General features: G+C 44.5%; 1 protein-coding gene across 4 annotated transcripts; it reads right to left on the minus strand.

Moving 5' to 3' along the window:
* Positions 1–25,835, minus strand: YDJC (YdjC chitooligosaccharide deacetylase homolog). Of its 4 annotated transcripts, none has more exons than XM_038372705.2 (6): positions 25,650–25,835; positions 23,313–23,491; positions 9,111–9,270; positions 7,758–7,857; positions 5,029–5,206; positions 1–2,721 (listed from the first exon to the last, which is right to left on the minus strand). In XM_038372705.2, the coding sequence occupies exons 2-6, from the start codon at positions 23,474–23,476 to the stop codon at positions 2,379–2,381; spliced, it is 945 nt and encodes a 314-aa protein (XP_038228633.1). In that variant the 5' UTR covers positions 23,477–23,491; positions 25,650–25,835; the 3' UTR covers positions 1–2,378. The 4 variants fall into 4 exon arrangements, 3 of the variants coding, with proteins under 3 accessions (XP_038228633.1, XP_038228635.1, XP_043353656.1); XM_038372707.2 differs by lacking the exon at positions 25,650–25,835 and adding an exon at positions 24,244–24,467; XM_043497721.1 differs by lacking the exon at positions 25,650–25,835 and adding an exon at positions 23,813–23,833.
* Between the last annotated feature and the right edge of the window lie 15 nt (positions 25,836–25,850).

Here is a 25,850-nt window from a genome sequence, read left to right on the forward strand (position 1 = left end):
GGCTTTGTGGCATGATTTATTTTTAGACAGATTGAATTTTGAAAATATCTGTGTACAGGGAAAGCTTATAGTTGATTTGTTGAATATTCTTATTGTGAACTTCATATCTCTCAAGACTTTCTCAGAGCACTTTATCGTTTCCCTGTTTACATAAAAATAGTTCAGCTAAAAGTCCATGTACTTAAAATGAGGAGTTCTTTACTCACACTTCCACTATAAAGTGCTTTCAATTCATTTGACTGTTAAAATCCTGTTTTTGTCCTATTTATTTAAAAATATGGACATTTACAAAATTATCTAATATTCACAGTACAGAACTGAATCGGTTAAGGCCACTCATGTTGATTTCACAGTGTTCAATTAGGGTGAAGGAAGCAGAAAATGAGTACAAACAACAGTACAGTACATGAAAAGAGAAGGGATATTCTGATGATTATGTGATCAAAGAAAATTCATAGTAAGTACTCATGAGAATAAATCAAAGGTTAAAAATTATGTAATAAAACAAGGTCGTGTTGTGTAAAAATCTGAGATCCAGTATTAGATCATCCACAGTGCCTCCAGGCTTATTACTGCACATGAAAAACATATAATCAAACACCAGGTGGCACTCATACTTCTAACCGCACTTTTACAATCTCATTCTTTCATTGCTGAGTGCAACTCTTACGTCCCTTGTTCTTTTATTATACTTTATCACAATCAGTAATCTGGAAACTTTACCAGGTGTAAAGACTGGTATTAATGTAAAGTGTTTGACATATCAAGCACTTCCAAAAATTGGTTTCTTTTGTAATTTTGCCTCACCCACCTTGTACAGCATGTACATATTAAAATACAGATTGTAAATCTGGAATTAATATTGTGGCATAATCTAAATTTATGGAATTGCCCTGAAAGGTGCTTGATATAGCAATCTTAATAGTGCATTAATGTTAGTTTAGTTTGGGTTTTTTTTCCCTTACACAAAGAAAGTTCCCAGGTGGTTAGGAACCCGAGGCCAACTAGGTCCTGTTAATCATGGAAAAAATCATGCCCTCTGAGCACACAGCCCTGGGCAGTTGTAGACTTTGATTTTTCTACAGTTTATGCTTCAAACAGTTAAGACTTTATAAAAATAAAGGCATTGTGATAAAATGAGGTTTGAGTTATCTAAAAGGGGGAAAATACTGGTCAGGCTTGGATGAAGTGCATTTTTCCATTTCTTTATAAATCCAAGATGGCTGAACAACACTGACACATTAAACTACGCTTTGGATACACTAAGCTCAGAAAAATCTCAGACCTCAAGGAGGATTTTTCAGAAAGTACTAGATGAATGAAAACTGACTTGTAGTAGAACTGTAGCAAACAGTGCCAGGAACTGTAGAAATTAGAAAGCACTGATGATAATCAGAGTTTTGTTTTGTTTTTCTCTTCTCATTGTCATTGCTCCCTCTCGACCTTAGACCATCTTTGTGTTTACAGTAAGTAGCCATCACAGGAACTAGCCCATGAAAGGGAAGAGTATGCTGTATTGACAGGTGATGGTAGGATTTTTACAGGTAACATTCATCATGAAATATCTAATGGGTCAATGGTTGCTGTTCTTGTAAAGTCATCTAAAAAGCCTGTCTGGAAGTGCTGTCATTAAAATGACTTTATTTTGACTGCGTAATGCCTAGAGCCTACTTAAATAGAACAGTAACTCTGCATCCAGCTACTTGCATGGAGTATGATTGAAGGCATCAGAAGGCTAATATCATGAGTTGATTACTTCTAGTGGGGAAAAAAAAAGGTCTGCAATGACCATTCCTTTTCCGTAGGCATGAGTAAAGCTGCAACAGTTCAAGTAAAAACATGAAAGAAAAATACGGTAATTTCTGAATAACTACTTTAAAAAGGGGAATGCTCAAGGTTATTAGGCTTACAAAAAATCAGCTTCCTCGGGCCAGCTGAGTCTTAGTTTCTAGGCTATATCTTTTTGCAACTAATCGCTACCACACACACACAAAATTTTTCAAAAGTTGATGCATGATTGTCAGCCATGTGTGGATGTGCTATCTGCTATTGCAGCATCTGCAGGAACTGATTAATTGTTAGTCTGACAGTTGGGCCTTGGCTTTCAAGTTAAATTTTGGGGTGGAGCATAAATATGTTACACACAGGAAATCCATCACTTTCAAATCAGCTGAGGTGTTTTACAACTCTGATGACAATGAGAGAGATACAGGCTGGGATATTGCCGCTAGGTGCTTTGGAGAGTCCAGGTATTTCAAATTACTTTAAATATAGGTTGCTGCCAGTCCATTCACTGTTCCCTTCTGCATTAATGAGAGGTATACTATCAGCTACAGATCCCCCACCTCCTGCCACAAGCTATATTTAGCTTCTCTTGCTTAAAGATCTTTAAATGCACAAAGTTGAATGTTCCTTGTTTTGTAATAGCTTTGCAACTCTGGATTCATTAATGTTTGGAGTTCATGCAAGCGTTCCCATGACTGTGAAAAATCATCCGGTCCTTCTCCACAGCCTCCAACAGGTGGAATAGTGGGGTACCCTGGATGTACCATCAGTTCAATTGTGACTGTTCTGCTTTGCTGATGGTGAGGTGAAAATTGAGTCATCAGAGAGTTTTCCTTGGTGGCAGAAGCCACCATGGCAGTATCAATGGCGCTCTGAATGTTGCTGACAGACATGTTTTTGCCCATGGTGCTCAAACCTATATAAATGTCAGCCCACCTGTTGGGGGGGAGGATACAAAAATTAATATGAACAAAAGGCCTGAAACGTAGCTGTAGCCTTAGACTCTCAAAAAAAAGTTAATTTCACATGATCTTTTGTTAGTGTAAATATTTAATACAAAATAAAATCAAATACAACTACCACTGACAGGATGACTCAGCCTTTCATTATTAGCATACGCCAACACAGAGCACCGGCATTTTACACATCAGTTTTTGAACAAGGGCTCCATTCCTGTAGGCTGTTCCATGTGGGAGGACCCTGCTCCCACAGAGAGCCCCGATGAAATCAACCCTAGTCCCACTGTTTTGGTTGGAGAATGTTTAAATGTGTCATGGTATGGCTCTTGCTGGGGCCCTGTGGCTGTAGACCCACCTTAGAATGTGGGGAGGAAGGGTGGTGAGCATGCAGGATACTGTTTACTACTATATATTAAAATAGTGTGTTTTTATTGAAAATTTCATTTTTTAAACATGAGTAAATCATAGTTTCAGGTTATAGTTACCTCTAATAGCTTAAATTTGACTCTAAAATGGGAAACCTTGCTAACAGATCTGCCCCCCTGTGCATAGCAGACACATTCTTGCTTACTTTAGGGACAAAATTACAGGGTTTTACTACAGTTAGTACTGAAGACCCAACAAACCCAAGAGGCAGGGAGCCAGAGGCAATGCATTCGCAACAGAATTGTTGACTATGTTCCAGCTGCAGGGCCAAACTCTTGATGTTTCACTTGTGCAATCCCAAATGGGTTCGATGTGTGTAAGGGAGTGCAGAATTAGAACACAATAAAGTTCCCAGGTATAACTGAGGACAGAACTTGGCCTAGGAAGGCCACTTGTCTGGTGTTAAAGTGGACAGTCCTCTTTTTGAAAGGTTTGTCCCCTGTCTGGTACTGGAACAAAACTGGATGTGGTTTTGTTCGGTATTGGCTGAGGGATTCTGCTCCGCTCTCTCCAGCTTTTAAAAATAGCACCCCTGTATGGCATGACCTTGAATGCACCATTTGTACAAGATTATGCTGATGGGGCCAGGGCAGCAAGCTCTTAAAGATGGAGCCTCCTCTGTGTGGTGTGAACTCATGCACTGGCCACATGAGGTCATGCCAGCAGGGGTGGGCCCACGCTGCTCCCGGAAGCACCAGAATGTCGTGTAATGTCGTGTGAGTGGCTGCTTTAGTCTGTATTACTGCTAATGGTGCATAAGCAGGCAAAACCCCAATGTGACTTTCAAATTTCAGGCTGAGTTTGCAGGACTGACAGCAACTCAGCCTTTTTAATTGTAAACTGATGAAATTTGACATAACTACCATTACTACACAATAAACATAGGGTCATATCAATTATACAAAGTCGTGGCTGGAGCACTTTAAGAACTCTGGTTTGAACGGCCTGCACAGATGCTAGAGATCAGTTTCATGGGTCTCGCTCTGCTTCCCTTTGGCTTCAGCCATTTTGTCTCCCTCCACCTCTCTGCTATTGTTTTTTTTGTGTGTGTTTGTTTTATCACAGTTTGTCCCTTTAGCCACCTTTGGCCAACAGGAGCCTAGCTGGAGAAGTGGAAATAAAATAGACATGAACAAACAGAAGTCAGAGGGACAAGGGGGGGTGAGGTAATATCTTTTATTGGATCAACCTCTGTTGGTTAGAGAGAGGTCACACAGAGCTCTTCTTCAGGTCCTGAAGCTGAAAGCTTGTTTCTTTCACCAACAGAGGGCTAGTCCAATGAAAGATATGACCTCACCCACCTTGTCTCTCTCCTATCCTGGGACTGACATGGCTACAGCACTGCAAACAGAAGTTGGTATTTACACTTTCCCTCATGTCTCAGGTTTCAGAGTAGCAGCCGTGTTAGTCTGTATTCGCAAAAAGAAAAGGAGTACTTGTGGCACCTTAGAGACTAACAAATTTATTAGAGCATAAGCTTTCGAAGTGAGCTGTAGCTCACGAAAGCTTATGCTCTAATAAATTTGTTAGTCTCTAAGGTGCCACAAGTACTCCTCATGTCTCAGTGGGAGACTGCAGTGCTGCATGTCTACCACCACTTGGTGCTGTGGGAGGCTATAAATCAGCAGCAGTTAGAGGCCAATTACCTGATTCAAGATGGTGTTTCCTATAAGTTAACCTAGTGTTTGTCTCTGTGCCCTTGAGTCCAAAGGACACACAAACCACGACAGAAACTGTCCCTTTGAGGTAGGAGAATACCTACTCTCTGTAATGTTCTGCGTGGGAAGATGAAGAACATCAAGAACTGGTAAAATCTTAGTTCTTTAATGTATGTATGCAATGCGTGTGTCTGTCTTACCTTATTCCATGTCTTGTAAACACATCTACTGTGTCAAGGGAATCTTTTTCCACTCCCAGATAAAAGTCCATTAGAGGTGGCTCTATCCATACACAGCTGTGAAGGCCTGGTTCTACCGGCACACGTGTATACTTGATCCCATACTTCTCTAACACCTGGGCAAACACATGTCTAACCTCTACAAGAAAAGCCAGAGAGAATTTACAGGTAGAAATTAGGTAACTAGGAAATCAACTCCCCTTTTCCTTCCAATTGAAAAATATAATTCCACATGGCCTTTCTCCCCCTGAAAGGGTCTTCATCTGTGGGGCGTCCCAAAACCCTCTCCCTTTACCTCCCTCCCACCCACAAAGCACAGTGTCCAAAGAATCCCATCAGCACCTGGTAATGTTACTCCACAGCCAGAGCTCTGCTACTGGCCCCGCACATGGGGTACCAGCTGTAGGCCCTGTGCCCGGGGCTCTGCTTCTGGCCCCAGGCCCACTCCCAGACTTTTACCCCTGTCTGGGTCTCCCACTCCCAGAGACACGGCACTGCTCCCGGTCCTAGCTGCAGGGCGGAGGGAGGCACGGACAGGGGTAAGGGGACTGGCTTTCAGCATCCCCACTATTAAAAGGGTTCTAATGCACTGGCTGTGCCCCACTGATCCCATTTGTAAAATGGGAATAAAGATGCTCTCCCACTTTCATAAAGCACACTGAGATCTCTGGATGGAAAGCACTCCATAAATACAAAGCGTTATTGGCATTAGGGGCTGTTTGTACTTGAAGACATCATCAGCTTTAATATGATCTGCTAACGTGGGACTTTGCAGCGGAGGCTCTTCAGGATGTATCCATCCTGAGCTACTGTGAATCACATACAGCGTGACCCTGCTAATAGAAGCTGGCTCTGAGTGCACTTTTATGTGTCAATTTCACCTAGTTGCTTTAAAATCACCAGCCTCCAGTGAAGTTTTCTATTGCTGCAATGAGCTGATTGGCCTAGAATGAGGCTCTGTCTCTATCTGAATCTCTGCTGACGGGTGAAAGGTGACTCCAGTCAGGCCCTGTGATTCTCAGAGGTTTGCTGGAAGAGTGGGGCCTGAATTGCTCTGAAGCTGGGGCTTCAAATTCCTCACCCTAGAAATAGCAGCTCTGTGGCCCACTGCCAGATCTCCCAATGTACGCTTTAAAGTGAGGCTCAGCTGACCACTTACTGTTGTCCTGGGAGACTGGTAGAAATGGAATCCTCTCTAGTCTTGTCAGCAGCTGTACTCCATTTACTACTCCATGAAGCCAGCACCACAGCTATGGTGGATAAACAGCTTGGCTGAAACCTTTCAAAGTGCATGATATACTTCTGGGTGTTTGCATGCAAAGCTCTGGTGTTAGCACTTCAGGAGGTTTGGCGCCTCCTATTGCTGCACAAAATCTTCCTACGACAGTGTGATCAGTACAACAACTTCTCTCACCAGGCCTGGGCCGCTTGGAAGCGTAATTTGATCAGTTCTTCCTATTATAATTAAATCTTATATTTATTGCTCTTTGTTATTATAATTAAGTATTAACGGGCAGCATTTGAGTTGTTCTGTAGGAAGGGAAGCCAGAGAAATCTCCACCCTCCACTCAGAAGCTTGAATTTCCCTGAGTGTTTTCAGCATTTATTATCCAGACATGTCTGGGAAACATGCAGCATTAATTGTCTTCCCAACTCCTCTCTGACTGGACTGACCACCTGCCTCTTTGAACACAGACCTCTGCATTGCATGTATGTGACAGGAAGGGGCATAGGACGGTATAGCACAGCTTCCTTCCTCCCACCCACAAATCTCTCCCTGATCCTTCTCCACCCACTTGCTCCCCTCTGTGGCCAGCAAAGAGGGAGAAATATATGAGCCCTAAATGTATTGTGTGCAATTCCTGCTACTTAATTATAAGAAATGTGCTGCAGAGATCAGAAAACTGCAGTGAATGGCAGCAAAACAACTGCTGGTTTAGGCAGGGAGTTAGAATGATTCATAGATTCAGAGCATTTAAAGCCAGAAGGGACCCTCATGATCAGCTAGTCAGATCTCCTGCACAGCACAGGCCAGAGAGCCTTGCCATTTAAGGAGAGCCCAGCACAGATATCCGGGGGGAGAAGGGAAGATGTTCAAAGGCACAAAATGTAGTCAGTCACCTAACTGCCATTTGTATTTCTGTACATCCTGCCCCATCCCTCCCTGCAAAGGATTAAAGGGTCTCTTCTTCTCTTGTCACGACGCCTTTAAGCACAATCATCTCCAATGTCTGATGCTAATAAAATGCGGGGGAAAGAAACACCCAGTTATTGATAAAATGGTAAAAAGAATTTTAAAAACAAAAGTCTCCCCCAACAGCATCGTAACGCTCTGAGTTTCAGACTGGTCAGTCAGCTGCCTGTCCCCTGTTTGACTCCAACTGTGACAGGGGCAGGGAATTAGTAGAGGAAAACCCTGCACTGAACAGTCAGCGCTGGAAGGGAAGCTGCCATTCTAGGACTGTGAAGATCCTCCGTATTAGAGGCAGCGAAAGGGAAATGGCAGCTGATTCAGGCACAGGAAGGATAATTTCCTCTCATGCTGGCTGGGGACATTTCATTTGAGTTCTTGACCAAATACCTTTGTGTGAAGGATCATTCAGCAAACCAAGAGTGGAGGGGGGGTGTTCCCTCAAAGAAGAATTATCCTTAATTCTGGGAGGCTGGGAGGAATATCACCACCGCCCTACCTGGGAGAACATGAACATGCTGGTGTCCATCCATGTGATGAGGGACATGACCTGTCAATTCACGAAAGAGGTCAACTTGTGCCGTTAGCTCCTGTTTCACCTAAAAAATGAAGATGGCAGGCCGTGGGGGGGGGGAGAGAGAGAAAGAGTTGTCACTAGTGCAGCGAATAGGAGATGTCTGGTACAAGGTATTCACTGGAGTACACCCCGCCCCATCCACGACACCGTCCATTATTACTCATGTAGGGCCTGCTCCTCGGAGGTGCTGAGCACCCTCAACTGGCAGCAAAGCCAACCCTGGACTCTACTTTGTAATTTGCCAAGGGCCCTCGGTTCCCATTAGCTTTCTAGGATCAGGCCCCTAGAGCACGGTCTGTGTGCGCGGGGCTATACGTGGAGAGTGAGATTGTCAAAGCCACCTAAGGGAGCTGGATTTCCAGTTCCCATTAAAGTGAATGGGAAATAGGCGTTCAGCTCTGACAATCTGAGCCCAACATCCCTGTATGCTCTTTGAAGCAGGCACTGCCGACCTTTTGGTCTGTGCAATGAGGCTGTCCTGGCCAAGGCCTTCAGGCACCACTGCCAGGTTTGCAGGGAAGCCTGTCCTTGAATGTGGTTATCCGTGGATGAATGCGCAGCTCTTCAGAAACAACAGGGAAGTGAAGGCTCTTGGCTTTCGCCAGCCCTTGTGTGGGTCATTCCTACCCTGACCCGCCCATGTACCTTAGCACATGTTACTATGCTCCTGGGCCTCTCCTGAAGATCCACCCAGAGGTGTTAAATTGTGTGGTGGCTTTGTGTTCTAAAAGAGTCACTGCAGACAAGTTAGAAACCACAAAACTTCTCTTACTTGCTACCAAAATCCTGTTGGAACACAGATGAAAACCTCTTGCACCAACCCACCAAGTCAATGTGTTTAACATTCTCTGAATCTTCAAGTTGATAACTATCAGAATCAAACAGTTTTTCAGCAGGCGAATTAATCCTAATTAGCGCTTCTACTGCATTTCCCATGCAATGATCTCAGGACACCTTATAAACAATAATTCCTGTAAAACCCCATCCACTTAGGTAAGCGGTTATAACACAGCCGCATGTGGGGAAACCGAGGCACAAAAGTGCTGTGACTTGCCTATAGTCACAAGGCAGATCTAGGAGTAGAACCCAGAGCACCTGCCTGCCAGGCTCCTGCTCCAACTACAAGACAATAGTCTCCAACACAGGCCATGTTAATCCTGGAGCTCACCCTGAGCTCTGACCTCGAGAAGCTTTCCACATGATCTATGAATGAGCAATAAAGTAAAATGATTCTATGGAAAGTGTTTGGGTAGCATCAGCTGCTTTTTCTCCCACCTCTGACATTTTCAGGAGACCTTTTGCTAGAACTGTCCTGAATCCCATTTTTCCGTGGAAGAATCCGTCTTTGTTGAGCAGGGAGGAGTTCTTCTTGAGTGCCTTGCTGACAGGAGAGCCCTCGGACAGGTTGGCATGCAGACCTATTGGAATGTTATGCCTAGAATGTGAACAAAAGGCTGGTTAAGTTTCACCTTCCTGTAGCCAGTGGGCGAGATCCTAGTTAAGGAGCTGGATTTATGTGGAGGGGTTTCACAGTCTCTTTTCACATGAAATTTAGAGTTGCTGCTCCTCTGTGAAGCGAGGCAGAGCAAGATGCTGAACAAGAGTAGATCCTCTCCAGGGATCAATCCTGAGTTGTCTGCTGGGAGACAATCTAATAGGTCCCTTCCACCTCAAATGTCTTTGATTCTGTGCGACACAATGGCAGGAACAGAAGCAATGAAACATCTTGGGTCAAACTCTGCCCTGCTGTAACTCCATTGTAGTGAATTTGTAGTGAATCATCACCCTGCTTCTGACAGCAGTTCATTGGTATTTTCAGAGACTATGCATCCAGAGATGGCAGTTTTTTACATTAAAAATACATTGTTTATGGGATATTCCAGGTTTGCCTGACAGCTTATTTTTAAGATGCCCTTTGATAAAATCCAGTTATAGACAGTACATAAGACCTATACAGTAGATATTATGGTAACAGTACAAGCTACGAGTGTATGGTAAGAAACCCCAGAGTTTAAGGGCAACTCAGTTCAACAGGCTGAATTTGTGATCAGGCAGTGCCCAGGTCTTCTGTTTATGTACAAGGACAATTGCTGACTGAACAACATGGATGGTGTTGTACGAATTAGTACTTCTCTCTATTAGAGAAGGATGGTAACAGCAGAGAGTTGGCAGAGGATAAATGCAAAGCCTACACTTAAATAACAGCAAGGGTCTGACTTAATAACTGGATTAAAAATTAACAAAAGCCAGCAGATCTCTTAAAATGTAATTTACTGAAATGCTTTGCATAGCAATTACATTTTCTTGCTCAGTATTTATTATGGTTTCCCCTACAATGAATACAGGAACCACAAGTGCTTAGATATTTTGTTATTTCTCTGTTGTTTCTGGAAATGCTTCTGTGTTGGCTGAATTCTGCTTTGAAACGCCTCCCAGAGCTATTCCTGGGTCTCCTGTAGACCAGGAAGGGGTGGAGGACTAATATAGCGCCTTTCTCACTAGCTCTGCTGCAACACGGCTACCGTGTTAGAGCACTACCAGCCTCTGAGTGGCTGCTTTGAGGGACTTTGCCATTGCACTTTCATACCTTAAAACGGTCGCGTTTGCAACCATTTAAATCCCACTTTCATGTGACCTTTACACGTAGGTGTTACAAGGGGCAGTAGGAACTCTCGGGCATGATGGATTCCAGAACAAAGCCGGCAACAGTGAACTTATTTCAAAACTCCACGTGCTAGCCAACCCCACTCCTGGGTTCCCCAGTGTGTCCTGACTTCCATAAGCCCCACTTTTAAACTACTTGGGGCAGCAGTACTGGTGTCAGCTACATTGGGTGCTCTAGTGTGGACAGGGCTCCGGCTCCAGCAGCTGTTTCCAGCCACATGCTCTGAGCACATTTACCTGACATGGCGCTGAAAACAGCTGCTGGAGCCAGAGAACCTTCTCCACAAGGGCCCCAATGCAGTTAATACCAATGCAGCTGAACCTACCTGGGAACTTCGTTACCATTCCCTGGTGTAGCGATGCGTATGGGGTTTGATCTTTCCCTGTGACAGGGCACTCGATGGGGCTGGAATACTTACAATGGATATTCTGTATGGTTTGCCATGTGGGAGTTTTCTAGTTGTGGGGGAGGGATATGAAAGCCTGAAGAAAGGCTCTAGAGCAGTGGTTCTCAAAGCCGGTCCGCCGCTTGTTCAGTGAAAGCCCCTGGCGTGCCGGACCAGTTTGTTTACCTGCCGCGTCCGCAGGTTTGGCCGATCACGGCTTCCACTGGCTGCGGTTCGCCGCTCCAGGCCAATGGGGGCTGCGAGAAGTGGCACGGGCCAAGGGACATGCTGGCCACCCTTCCCGCAGCCCCCGTTGGCTGAAGCGGCGAACCGCGGCCAATGGGAGCCGCGATCGGCCGAACCTGCGGACACGGCAGGTAAACAAACCGGTCCGGCTGAACAAGCGGCGGACTGGCTTTGAGAACCACTGCTCTAGAGGCCACTGGATCCACAGGGAATGCAAAGGACAGTCTCCTGGATCGTGGGGAATACATGAGCACATCCTGCTCCCAACTCTGTTGCTTCTTGGCTTCCCTTCCCCTCAGCAGATATGCTGAAGTCACAAGGTTAAGAGAGCTGGGCTTGTTTTCATCGTAAAAGGAAGCTTTGAGGTAACTTCAGAGCATGTTCCAAAACTTTTGCTATGATCAGTTGAACATCTGGTAAGTCCTCTATTGAGGAGCTATATTCTGCTCTGGCAAAGGGATTGACCCTCTGCTCTTGTAGATCTCTAACTCTTTAGTCCTCTGAGGGGTATTGATACACATGTAGGACAGGAAGATGACATGTTGTGTTTTCTTTGGGATACCATAAGCCATTTAATGCTGAGTCCCTGCATGTATTCAGCAACAGATGCTCTGCAGTGGGTGGTGGTCCTAACAATTCCAACGCTGGGGACATGTACTCTTCCCACATTTATCAAACTGGATGCAAAACACAAGCAAAAGTAATATTTTGGCAGTGATCTGCACTGCCGTGAGGGAGACAGGGTTCTGTTCCTGATCCCAGGCACACTTTACCCAGGTCAGTGGGGTATACAACTGACAAGGGAGGGAACAACACCAGGGAGGGAATACTGACCCAGTGTGCACTGAAGTCAATAGGAGCTTTTCCATTGACTCCAATGGGCATTACTTCTACAGGCTGCAGTGCCTCTCAGCACTGAAAAGGAATCTCTCCAGCCACTGATGAGCTATAACAAACGGAAAAGGATGGTGAAAGCTGAGATATGTGGGGAGGATCCCTAAGACTCATGTCCATTAGGAACAGGGAGGGACAACCCTTATCCTTCCTTAGAAGAAAACTTCCAGCATGGGGCAGATAACTGTCTCACACCTATAAAGTAGCAATACTTTACTCTTGCATGGCTCTTTACAAAGGAAGGGAGAGATTGTTATCCTCACTGCACTGATTGACACACAGAGACAATAACTTGTCCAACTAGCAGCTCAGTGGCCAAACAGAATGTAGCTCTCCTGGCTTGCAGTCTGGACTATGCATGGGCCCCCTTCCCTCACAGGCAGCTCTGGAATGAGCATTGTCGGTCACTCCTGGCCACTAACACAAATGTGTTTTAAAAAATCAGAATCCAAACCCAATCTAATTAAACTGATACAACTTTTCTGCTTTACAAACGGTATCTGATGACACCGCTGATTTGTCACAACCACAGTTGCTGTCAATGGCCTGAAATGCAAAATACTGAACATATTGAAGAGAGTCCCTAAAGTAAGCTGGGGGATTCACTTGGGGTATGTCTACACTACCCGCCGGATGGGCAGGCAGCGATTGATCCAGCGGGGATCAATTTATCGTGTCTAGTCTATAAATCGACCCCTGAGCACTCTCCCATCTATTCCAGTACTCCACCGCCGCAAGAGGCGCAGGTGGAGTTGATGGGGGAGTGGCAGCAGTCGACTCACCGCAGTGAAGACACCACGGTAAATCAATGCTGGGAAGTATTGCCAATTCGGAGAAGGATCGGGATATTATACAGGAGGATCTGGATGACCTTGTAAACTGGAGTAATAGTAATAGGATGAAATTTAATAGTGAGAAGTGTAAGGTTATGCATTTAGGGATTAATAACAAGAATTTTAGCTATAAGTTGGGGACGCATCAATTAGAAGTAACGGAAGAGGAGAAGGACCTTGGAGTATTGGTTGATCATAGGATGACTATGAGCTGCCAATGTGATATGGCTGTGAAAAAAGCTAATGCGGTTTTGGGATGCATCAGGAGAGGCATTTCCAGTAGGGATAAGGAGGTTTTAGTACCGTTATACAAGGCACTGGTGAGACCTCACCTAGAATACTGTGTGCAGTTCTGGTCTCCCGTGTTTAAAAAGGATGAATTCAAACTGGAGCAGGTACAGAGAAGGGCTACTAGGATGATCCGAGGAATGGAAAACTTGTCTTATGAAAGGAGACTTAAGGAGCTGGGCTTGTTTAGCCTAACTAAAAGAAGGTTGAGGGGAGATATGATTGCTCTCTATAAATATATCAGAGGGATAAATATAGGAGAGGGAGAGGAATTATTTAACCTCAGCACCAATGTGGACACAAGAACAAATGGGTATAAACTGGCCACCAGGAAGTTTAGACTTGAAGTTAGATGAAGGTTTCTAACCATCAGAGGAGTGAAGTTTTGGAATAGCCTTCCAAGGGAAGCAGTGGGGGCAAAAGATCTATCTGGTTTTAAGATTCTACTCGATAAGTTTATGGAGGAGATGGTATGATGGGACAATGGGATTTTGGTAAGTAATTGATCTTTAAATATTCAGGGTAAATAGGACTAATCCCCTGAGATGGGATATTAGATGGATGGGATCTGATTTACTATTGAAAACTCTTTCCTGGGTATCTGGCTGGTGAATCTTGCCCATGTGCTCAGGGTTTGGCTGATTGCCATGTTTGGGGTCGGGAGGGAGTTTTCCTCCAGGGCAGATTGGAGAGGCCCTGGAGGTTTTTCGCCTTCCTCTGTAGCATGGGGCATGGTTGACTGGAGGGAGGCTTCTCTGCTCCTTGAAGTTTTGAACCATGATTTGAGGACTTCAATAGCTCAGACATGGGTGAGGTTTTTCATAGGAGTGGGTGGGTGACATTCTGTGGCCTGCGCTGTGCAGGAGGTCGGACTAGATGATCAGAGTGGTCCCTTCTGACCTTAGTATCTATGAATCTATGAATTTAAGTATGCCAACTTCAGCTACGTTATTCACGTGGTTGAAGTTGCATAACTTAGATCGATTTCCCCCCCACCCCCGTGTAGACCAGGGCTTGGTCTCTAAATTGATTTTACCCAAGGTGTTAAGCAACAATCACAATTCTATGATCAGTTGACTGAGACCTGCAAATGTATGTTTACAAGATTGTGTTGATAATTTCTGAGTAATATAGTGAGAGGCAACAGCTGTGCAGCATCAGGGTTTAACTAAATTGTGATAAACAAAGCCAAAGAGACACAATTTCTGTGAACTCGGACACACACCATGACAAATACCCAATGGGGCTATCCACAGGAATCAGGCAAGGAGGATTTAGTTGTTTGATTGTAATCTGCTTGGGGCAGATTTCTAATCTGTTTTGTGTTCTGTACCACACTGAGCATATTGTCAGCACTCAACAATGGGACAGCATCCAGCTTCTCCTGAGTGAAGGGTAACTGTCAAAGCCAGCCCACTGGCTGTGTTCTCAAAAACCATCATCCAAATCAGGGGTAGGGAGAGGAGAATGCACTCTTGTGGAAAATGCAAACAAGGGAGGGGAATAAACCAGGTAAATGAATCATTGGAATAGTTTCCTTCTCAAGGAACTGTTGTTTCTCAGTGTGAGTACTCTAAGCAAAAGTTCCTGTTGAAACAATTGACCTATCCGCAATCACAGTAAATGCTGAGTTCAGAATATAGTTAAGTATCTCTGGTTACTGGGAGCTTCATGCATAACTGCATTAAACTTATCCATCAGCTTTCTGAACATGTCTGTCTCCTGACCCCAAGTCCTGACCAGCCATATGCTGGGCCCAGTGCAAAACCTGGGATTCATTCTTTGAGACCAGTATCTTCAGTTGTTTTGAATTCCTAGCTGGGAATCTGGAAGGGATCTTCCTAGGCCCTTACACAGAGCTCTTGCTTTAAGCTGCATGTCATCGAATAGCAGTTCTGCTGGGTGAATTCTATTCTCTTCCTTTATAAGTAAATGGATCTCTGTTGGCATCCTGTTTATATCCCTACCTTGGAAACCACCAGCTGGCTGGGCTTGTCAGCTTTTACTACAAGTGGTGACATGATGAAGATAGAAATATCTGCATACAGATGTTACGTTCGTAAATATCAGTGTCTGACATCAGGGAAAGCAATGCTATGCCATGCAATGCTTACAAGAACTTGTGCCAGCATAAAACCTCCAGATTTCAGCTTGGCAAATAGATTCATAGATACTAAGGTCAGAAGGGACCATTATGATCATCTAGTCCGACCTCCTGCACAACGCAGGCCACAGAATCTCTCTCACCCACTCCTGTGAAAAACCTCTCACCTATGTCTGAGCTATTCAAGTCCTCAAATCGTGGTTTAAAGACTTCAAGGAGCAGAGAATCCTCCAGCAAGTGACCCGTGCCCCATGCTACAGAGGAAGGCGAAAAACCTCCAGGGCCTCTTCTAATCTGCCCTGGAGGAAAATTCCTTCCCGACCCCAAATATGGCCATCAGCTAAACCCTGAGCATATGGGCAAGATTCACCAGCCAGATACCCAGGAAAGAATTTTCTGTAGTAACTCAGATCTCACCCCATCTAACACATTTACACAAAAAAGGTTGTCGCATAAGAGTTAATCACTGCCTCCCTCTGGCAAACTTCAAGATCTGGTCAAAGAACACATCTAATTGTCATGCATCTTGTTCTTGTTTTTCTTCCCTTTTTTATTTCTGATTCCAAGGCCTTTTATACAGAGACAAGGCTTCTTAGGTCTGATCTACATTAAAAACTTTTGTTGGTATAGTAATGTTGGTTAGGGGTGTAGTTTTATTAGGACACTTTTATATTGGCAAATGCCCTTATGCAGATGCAGTTTACGCCTGCAAAAAAGTCCTTTTGCCGTATAGGTAACTTCATGTGGGGCGCTTGTATAAGCTATACTGGTAAAAGCACTCTTTTGTTGGAGTAATTGGATACCAATTACCTGAATGAAATAAACTACAGCAGTAAAAGCACACTTTTGCTGGTATAAGCTGCGCTTACAGTAGGAGGGTTTGCTGGAATAGCTATCCCAATAAACCCTATCTAGGGGAATGTCATTGGCTGGCCCTCAAGGCAAGCCAGGCTCAGCCTTCTCCATCACATACCAGCTAGCCCCTGGCTGATAGTGATGTGGCCGTTTAATGATCATTAGTGATCCCAGCTGCAGGGAATCATGAACTGCTACTTACACAGAGCTAGGAGTTCAGTGGGGGGAGAGTGGATTGCAGAGCAGGGTCCAGCACCTGTGGGGGTAGAAGCTCTGAGCTAGGGCTTAACCAGGGACAAAGTTAGGTAGAAGGGCCCCAGGGGGTAGGTTAGGCTCCTGTGCGGGAAGTCCTGAGCTAGGTCTGACAGGAGTAGGGAGATGTCTAGGGGAACCTGCCAGGCAGGCAGTGAGGGAAAATCTGCTCAGACCAGAAGTAACAAAGGAAGAACTCTGCAGGAGCAGGTCAGGCTCCTGTGAGGGAGGCCTGAGGAAGGGCCCACAGAAACACTGCAATGGAGCCTGAGGGCGGAAGCATTATTATTTGGACATTTAGCTTGGACTATCAGTTGGACCTTGAGCTACCAGAGAAGGGTCTGAACTTTATGACTTGGCCAGAGGGCTGAGCCACAAGAGACCTGGTGAGAGGCAGACAGCTTCCAGGAGGCACTGGAGACAAGGGCCCCTTCCAGCATCGCACCCTGATGCAAGAGGGTGCTCCGGAGGCTGAGTACACTACCTCGCAGGCAGACAAGGCCTTATACTGTGTGGCCCCCCCTTCATTCAATGGTTGGGTCATCACAGCTCACTGAGGAAGTGAGGGTGATGTAGTTAGCAGTCAGATGAGAATGTGGAGGAAGTAGCAGAAATACTTCTGGATTAGGTAAATGTCAAGCAGGAGGATCAGAATGAAGTCACTGTTTACGCACACATTTTGCAATTAGCATTGATGGGAAAGGAAGTGAAAACAGAGGGCAATTATGTGTGGTTTGGTTAGAATTTTTCTTCTAAATGTACTCAGATGCGGTAGAGTTTGTGCAATCAACATTTTACATCTGAGCTACAAAAACAAATGAGATTAGGGAAGATTATCAACTTCCATTTTACAATGTTTCATTTTTTTTCATCAAATGTTTTGGTTTAAGCAGCACATAAGAGATAAGGGACACTGATGTTCAATCACCATTGAACTGACAAAAGAATGAAGAAAATACTGTAGAAAGCGTTTAAAAGGCTCGTCTATCTCCAGCAAAGATAAGATCTTGGAATCTACCTACATGGGGCAATAAAATAACCTTAGCAGGTCTAAGTATCCATTCCTATGGAATGCTGGTGATACTGGTGGAGTTGCAATTCAGGGTGATCAATAAATCTTTTTACGAGTGTCCCACAACGAGCTAAGAGAAAAAAGATATGCAAGTTGTTTTTCAAGTCTTGCAATATCCTGGCCTTGTTCTGATCACCCACAAACCTGCTGCAACACACAGCTGGTCCCACTGAACCAGCAGAGGGGGCAGGGAACTCCCCTTAAGTGTACCTCAGTTCCTTAGATATTTTTATGTCCCACTGGGTGATTGATACAGAGAAATCTGCACTCGGGGCCATTTCCAATAGGCAAGCCTTGTGGTATCTCTAAAACGTCCCCAAGCTTTCCAGTGTGAATTAAGTTGACCTTCAATGAAAGTCCTGTCTACATCAGGCAACCAAGTTTTGTTGGCCCATTGGGTGGCTGTCTTAAGCCGGGCTTCATTGTGCTTTTTTAATGTAACTTTGCAAGAACACCCAATATCCTACTGTGGCTGTGGAGGTATCTTCAGCTGGGGCATGATGGAAGGTGCCACATTAGACTGGGAGCCAAGATTCAGAGCAGGATATAATGAGGGGCCTAATAAGGGAAAAAGATGTTTCAAACTTTGTATGTGTTGACTCCCAGAGGCATTCGGGTTATAGATTTCTTTTCAGACTTCTAGACCAGTATCTTATTTCTTTGAGGCTGTATTTATTCAGCTTTTTAAAACCTGCAAACATGGCTGCAGACTAGTGTCTTGTGAGCTATGGAACAAAGAAGAGCAGTACAAAGTAAGCCAAGCAGTAATGAAAACTGACAAGCTAAGTGTTGTGAGACAAAACCTGAACACAACCCCAACTGTGGTATAAAACCCCACATATGCAAAGGAATTTCCCATGTGCAAACCAAGACTTTAATCAGAAAAAAATGAATGAAAATTGGGAATTGTTTAAGAACACTTTACTAGATGCCAAAAAGCCACAATTGAGGAAGAAGGCTACATTGATTTAAAAAAACAACCTGGTTTAGAGGAGATGTGAAAGCAGCTATAAAAATGCAACAACTTGAAGAAAGGGGAAGTTGACAGTAATGAATATAAATCAGAAACTAGGAATTTTAGAAAATTGTTAAGGGAAGCAAAGGGACACAAGGAGAGATGTATGGCCAGCAGAGTTAAAGACAATAAGCAGTTTTTTTAAGTACATGAGCAACAAAAAGAATCCTAACAATGGTATTGGTCCATTACTAGATGGAAATGATAGAATTATCATTAATAATGCTGAAAAGGCAGAAGTGTACAATAAATATTTGTTCTGTATTTGGGGGGAAAAAACAGATGATGTAGTCATATCATATGATAACATTATTTCCATTCTACTCATATGTCAAAGGATGTTAAACAGCAGCTACTAAAGTCAGACATTTTTAAATCAACGAGTTGAAATAAATTTGCATCCAAGAGTTTTAAAGAGCTGGCTCAGGAGCTCACTGGACTGTCAGGGCTGATTTTCAATAAGTCTTGGAACACCAGAGAAGTTCCAGAAAATTGGAGGAAAGCTAATGTTGTGCAATATTTTAAAAGGGTAAATGGGATGACGAGTAATTATAGGCCTGTCAGTCTGACCTCAATCCCAGGCAAAATTATGGAGCAGCTGACATGGGACTCAATTAATAAATAAAGGAGGATAATATAATTAATGCTGATCAACATGGGTTTATAGAAAACAGATCCCGTCTAACTATCTTTTTTTTTTTTTTTTGTAAGACTACAAGTTTTCTTGAGAAAGGTAATAGTGTTGATATAACAGACTTACAGACTAATGTAAGGTATTTGACTTTGATACCATATGACATTCTGATTAAAAACCTAGAAAGATATACATTTAACATGGCACACATTAAATGCATTAAAAGCTGGCTAATTAGTGGGTCTCAAAATGTAATTGTAAATGGGAAATCATCATCATCAAACGTGTATTTCTAGTGGGGTCCTGCAAGGATCACGGTTCTTGGTCCTACACTAGTTAACATTTTTATTAATGATTTGGAAGAAAACATAAAATCGTCACTGATGAAGTTTGCAGATGACACAAAAATTGGGGACGTGGTAAATAATGAAGAGGATAGGTCACTGATAGAGAATGATCTGGATCGATTAGTAAAATGGGCACAAGCTAACAATCTGTGTTTAATTACATCTAAATGTATACATCTAGGAACAAAGAATATAGGCCTTATATACCTGATGAGAGACTCTATCCTGGGAAGCAGTGAATCTGAAAAAGATTTGGAGGATGGAGTAGATAATCAACTGACCATCAGTTCCCAATGCAACATTGTGGCCAAAAGGGCTAATGCCGTCCTTGGATGCACAAACAGGGGAATCTCACGTAGGACTAGGGAGGTTATTTTACCTCTGTATTTGGCACTGGGTGACTGCTGTTGGAATACTGTGTCCAGTTCTGGTGTCCACAGTTCAAGAATAATGTTGAAAAATTGAAGAGGGTTCAGAATAAAGCCACGAGAATGATTAAGGGATTAGAAAACATGCCTTATAGTGACAGACTCAAGGAGCTCCATTCAGTTTAACAAAGAGAATGCGAAGGGGTGATGTGATTAAAGTGTATAAGTACCTACATGGGGAATAAATATTTAATAATGGGCTCTTCAGTCTAGCAGAGAAAGACATAACATGATCCAATGGCTGAAAGTTGAAGCTAGAGAAATTCAGACTGGAAATAAGGTGTACATATTTAACAGAGACAATAATTAATCATTGGAACACTTTACCAAGGGTTGTGGTGAATTCTCCATCACTGACAATTTAAATCAAGATTGGATGTTTTTCTAAATGATATCCTATAGGAATTATTTTGGGGAAGTTCTATGGCCTGTGTTAGACAGGAAGTCAGACTAGATGATCACAATAGTCCCTTGTGGCCTTGGAATCGATAATCCCAGCCAGAGATTCAGTGAAAGTGAGGGTGGGATCTGCAAAGCAATGCTGTGAGGGATGGGAAACCTGATATTTACCAAGTTGTCCATCTCAACACGGCACAATTTCCGACCGCAAAGGCGCTGCAAGTTAACACTACCCAGGGCAGCCCTGCCTTGTGCAGGGAATAATTACGTGCTGGCTGTTTGGCTCACAAAGGCTGCAGATGCTTGGGGGAAAACACAAGTCATCTGTCCCCATTGTCCACATAAGTTACTCACATGTGTAAGTATTTGCAAGACCTGGGCTACAGTTATTCCATATTAAAATGTTTCCCAGGCCACCCAGCTTGTTTTCCCAGAAGTGATTTAAATCAATTTTACACATTTAGAATCCAGAACAATCCCTGTTTGCGCTAATAAAATAAGGGAGGGGAAAGGAGGGCTGTAGTTTGCACTGGCAAACGGCCCTCCAACCCTGCTCTAGAACACTTAGTCAGCTGACACTATAAATGCTGTGACCTGGATTTAGTCATGCCTTTTAAAACTGCACTCACGTGGCCTATTTTCTGAATACAGAAGTGTAAGTAATCAGAAACTAGGCCAGGTGGAGTCTATATTTAAAAACCTGCCGGGGAGTAGGGCTGGAAAGTAGCTATATATAGTAGACTATTACCAGAGTGCCAGGGTTTAAAGCTTTTCATGGTATATCTGTATCTTGGGAAAGTGTTCACTTAACCTCACTGGTTTACATGATTTTTTTGATTTACTAATAAGCAGGCCTCTAGGTTACATTTCCCCCTGACACTTCCTTCTGCCTGATCTGCTCTCCTGTCAACAGTAGCATATCATTTCTAACAGACAAACTTACCACTAATAATTGGTCTCTTGCAGGCAGAGAGGCGATGGACTGAAGGGGCCTGGAGGCCTTTTCCTTAGACAAAGTCCCTAGCTCAGGGTTGATGTATGATGGTGGGAAACCTGCGCTGGTGCACCTATGATCTCTGGCTAGAAGATCAGGCTGCCAATTGGGCCCCTTCCCCGATGGCCAAATTCACTGAAGACATTCTTGTCTTTAAAATATGACTACAGTTATACACATCATGCAAAACACACATGCCACCTTCCAAACGTATCCAAATCTCTTCCAAAGGTGGCTTTGGATGCGCACTGAGAACTAGCATGAAGTTCCCAATATAAAGCTTGTCACCCGTGAACAACTGGAGTTGGGAAATGGGACACAAGGTTTCAGAGTCCCAGCCAAGCCCTCTTTTTAAAAGGTGCTTTTTAGTCTACACCGTGCTTTCAAGGTCCAGCTTATCGAGCTGCTGCTCATTGTTTCAGGAAGTATTTCTCTTTCCAAATGCAAACCCAGTCTGGAGCTGCGGTATAAGCTGGCTTTTACCTTCTAAATGAGTTACAAGTAATATTTCATATTAAAGGATTTGCTGGGTTAGTCCAGGAGCCCTGAACATACCATGTGATGTGATGTGACACAGAGCCAAGTGTGACAGCATCTCTGAAAGAGCCCCTGCAGTAATCAGGAATATATAAAATAAGTTAGGTACCTGACACCCCAAACTTCTTTTTGTGTGTATGTGTGTTTTTTATTAATGGTTTTACAAAACCTAATAGGAGTAAAATGCTTTCATGACTGTTAAAAATTATGTTTTTTTGGTTGGAATTGCACAGGTTTGCAACCCAAACATTGCAAAATTGTGCTAGTGCCTGAGAACCAGAGAGAGTGAAACTCACTAGTTTATTTTCAGTGTCCAAGCTGAGTGAAATGCACAAAGTAAACAAACAGCACAAAAAATAAAAATAAGTGAGATGTTTAAAATTCATTCAGTTCTAATAATCTAGGGTGTAAGCAGTTCAGTAAGGACATTTGCTTTTTAAAGCGTGGTGGTGCCCCTTGAAGTACTCTGGAAAGCAAGAGACCAACAAACCCAGATTGTGACAATGAAAGAAATAACTATCAGTATAATCTCCATTCCACCCCCCATACATGTGAGGGGGAAAAATGTGCAAAGTAGTGGCTAAGAGAAAGCAGAACCATTTAGGATATGGCTACAGTGCAATTAAAAACCCATGGCTGGCCCATGCCAGCTGACTCAGGCTTGTGGGGCTCGGGCTACGGGTCTGTTTAACTGCAGTGCAGATGTTCGAGTTCCGGCTGAAGGCCAGGCTCTGGGATCCCAGGAGAGGGAGGTCATAGAGTTCAAGCTCCAGCCTGAGCTCAAACATCCTTACTGCAATTCAACAGTCCCTTAGCATGAGCCTGAGTCAGCAGACCCGGGGCAGCCGCAGGTATTGAACTGCAGTGTAGACGTACCCTTAGAGTAACATTTGCAGATGAGTATATTTTGTTTGACTTTGTTAATAAAGTAGTGTTGCACTGTGTCAGTCCCAGTATATTAGAGATAAGGTGGGTCAGGTTGGTAATATCTCTTACTAGACCAACTTCTGTTGGTGAATGTGCATAACACCTTCAAAAGACGAGCCTGAGAGCTTAAATTCATAACTGTGCTAGACACTAAAAATCATGGACTGGATAGACACTGAATTTATGGCTCATTACAACAATCTGCAATCCACTAACCCTCCCTTGTTCTACAATTGCAGTCAAATTACTGCCCACTTGACCTTGAATGGACTCTTGCAACATGTGTTAACTTCTTATGCTAAACAAGATGTTACAACTAAAGACAAGGTGTGACACTCTGAGTACCTTTCCCAGACCTGAAGAACAGCCCTGTGTAAGCTCAAAAACTTCTCTTCATTAACAGAAGTTGGACCAATAACTTATATTACCTCACCCACCTTGTCTCTCTATGCTCTAGCTCTAGTTTTCCTGCCCAAGTCTGGGAAAGTTGAGTTTTTCCATTTGGATATAAATGTTATGAATTCACTGAATGTTACAGTCTTGGCTCTGCTCATACGGCCTGCAGAGGGTGCATGTGAAGGGGACTAAAGTAAGTAGCTCACCTTCTTGCCAGTTGGGCTGCATCTGGTGCAGCGCTGCCATTGACCAGAAGGGAAACATTGGAAACTGCTCCAGCCAGGAAACACTCCACGATTCCTTGGTTCCTCTTTGGGCAGTAGCCAAAGTCATCTCCGGTTACAATTAACTTCACTCTGGCCTGAATCATCCTTAGGGGTCAGCCCTGACAGGAATTCAAAGGAGACAAAATCAAAGCAATGAACGCTGCAGCACATTAAAAGGCTACAGGAAAAGGCAGGATCAGTATCTATGAATGAGATAGAGAGAGAAAATAGAGAAATTAATCCAAAAGTGACTCTGCCTCTGCCAGATCTGCTGCTCCACCTTAGCTGTTTACAATGGTAATGACGAATATACTGGCGTGCTAGTTTCATTTTACCGTAATTGTGGCTCTCGCACACACTACTCTGCCCCTCCCTCAGTGCCAAGATCAGCCTCCTTCACTTTTCTATTCAGGGAAGGAAGGAATGTCATGCTATATTACCCAGCTGGATTAAGAGTAGTTTTTTTCCAGTTTAACAGGTCCCCGATTTACATAATGATTTAAATGACTGACAGTACATCAAGGTTCAGAATCCTCTGGTTTCTGGACTCTATCATATTGAGCAGCTAGCTTACAGTATCTGAAAAGGAGAAACATCATGACTGCAGAGCTCAGACAATCCTAGAAGAAACTAAACCATTAGTCTATGTTAAAAGATGGACTTCTTCCAATAGCCAAATCTCAATAAAAGTTCAGTACGAAGAAGGTACATGCTGGTTCCTGGTTCTGCATAGGCTGTCTGAATTCTGCAGTTATTCCACAGAAGCAGCTTACATTCTCCTACATCACGGTTTCAAAAAGGCATCCCATTTGGTATTTTTTCAAGTAAAACAGTGGGCAAGGGAAAGAGGTTCGAGTCTTAATTTCCTCACATTGTCTCTCCCTTTCCAATTTGCATGCCGCCTCTGATGAAGGGTAAGCAAGATTCCTTCACATGGGTATTTGCACTTTCCTGTCACACAGATCTGAGGCTCATTTAACTGTTGAGCATATGGTGTTTGTTCGGCATTTGACACACAGGAAGCTGGAGCTTTCCTGCTTCACCAGAACCCGATCTGAGAGCACAGCGCCCCTTGGGAGTCAATCAGACCCTCTTTTTTTGCACCCCCTCTATTGTTCTCCCTTTCTTCTTTCCATTTAGAAGTGGTTCATCATCTCTGTGCCTTTTTCTCTGAGCTGGGACTCCAGCAGTAGTAAGGAGGCTGCTGTGCATGCGCTGAAAACAAGCAGGAAGTGCAGCGCAATGACTCAAGCAGCAGAGAAGTGAGCTATTTATATACTCCACACCGTGTTTGCTTAAGGAGAGGGTAAGAGACCTAGGATTCATAACAACAGCCCAAAATCATATAGGGCAGAAAGTAACTGGCTGAAGCAATAGCGTGCTTGTCTCGTTTTGTAAGTGATTTTTCAGTATAATCAAGCTGCTCATTCACAGGGCCATGCTGCCTGTGCCCCTAGATCATATAAAAATATAGCCACAAACCACCCCCACTGAAGCTAAGATGACCAGAAAGCAAGTGTTAAAAATTGGGATGGGAGTGGGGGGGGTAATAGGTGCCTATACAAGAAAAAGCCCCAAATATTGGGACTGTCCCTATAAAATCGGGACCTCTGCTCACCCTAATTGGAGCACTCTGTCTGCTACGATATTTCATCACAAGAATTCCTAAAGGCAGGGGCATTGCAATCCCATTTGTGGAGTGACAGCAAATACCCTGATGCCCCTGAAACAGCCAGGAGCAGGGGAGGTGCCCTCCCGGGGCAAGGATGGAATGCCCTGAAGAGGTCAGACGGGCACCAAGAAGCACCTGCTCAAGCAGTGATGGGAGGGCTTCTGACCCCTGCAAGCTGCTGTTAGACCCCATAAGGTCCTGCGGTGAAGGTGTGGCCCCTAATGCTTTCCTGCCTCGTCCCTGAGTTAAGCCGCCTGTTTGCCAGAAGGCTCCCCAGCCCCGCAACTCCACTGCACAATCCCTGCCCCGGGAGCCGGGCTCTCTGCCAGCTGCGCCAGGACCCCCCCGCACTAAGCAAAGGGGGGACCCCCCCGCCCCGGAGGCTGCCCCCGGCCCAGGTACGGCCAGCCAGGGCTGGGCCCTTAAGCTAGAGTCCAACATGCTGCGGCGCCCACAGGGGCCAGCCCCGGGCTGCGGCCGCCTCCCTCCCCTTGAACGCCGCGGCCCGGCGGCTGCTCCCGCGCCGGCGCTGCCGCCTGCCTCGCGCTCACCCCCCGGGCAAGCCAGGGCACGGGCCCCCGGGCGGGGAGGGTCCCCGGACTCACCCATCATGAAGCGCCCGCCCTGCCCCTGCTGCTGCGTCCACGACACGCTTCGGAGCCGGGCGCCCCCGCCGCGCTGCGCCGCACAGAGCCGCCCGGGCGTGTGCGCCCCATCGCGGTGAAAGCGGGCGGCGGCTCGGGTGTGGAGGGGCCTGCTGCAGCTGGGGCACCGACAGATCGGCAGGCAGTAAAAGGAGGGATGGA

This window comes from Dermochelys coriacea, chromosome 15, assembly GCF_009764565.3.
Source record: "Dermochelys coriacea isolate rDerCor1 chromosome 15, rDerCor1.pri.v4, whole genome shotgun sequence".
Classification (NCBI taxonomy): Eukaryota; Metazoa; Chordata; order Testudines; family Dermochelyidae; genus Dermochelys; species Dermochelys coriacea.

Bases quoted from the DNA above. Each gene is read 5' to 3' on its own strand.
- YDJC (XM_038372705.2), bottom strand. From the start codon at position 23,476: ATGATTCAGGCCAGAGTGAAGTTAATTGTAACCGGAGATGACTTTGGC. The intron at 9,271-23,312 runs GTGAGCTACTTA...TTCACATTCTAG, and splicing joins GCAGCCCAACTGGCAAGAAG to GCATAACATTCCAATAGGTC. The intron at 7,858-9,110 runs GTGGGAGAAAAA...TTCATTTTTTAG, and splicing joins GTCTCCTGAAAATGTCAGAG to GTGAAACAGGAGCTAACGGC.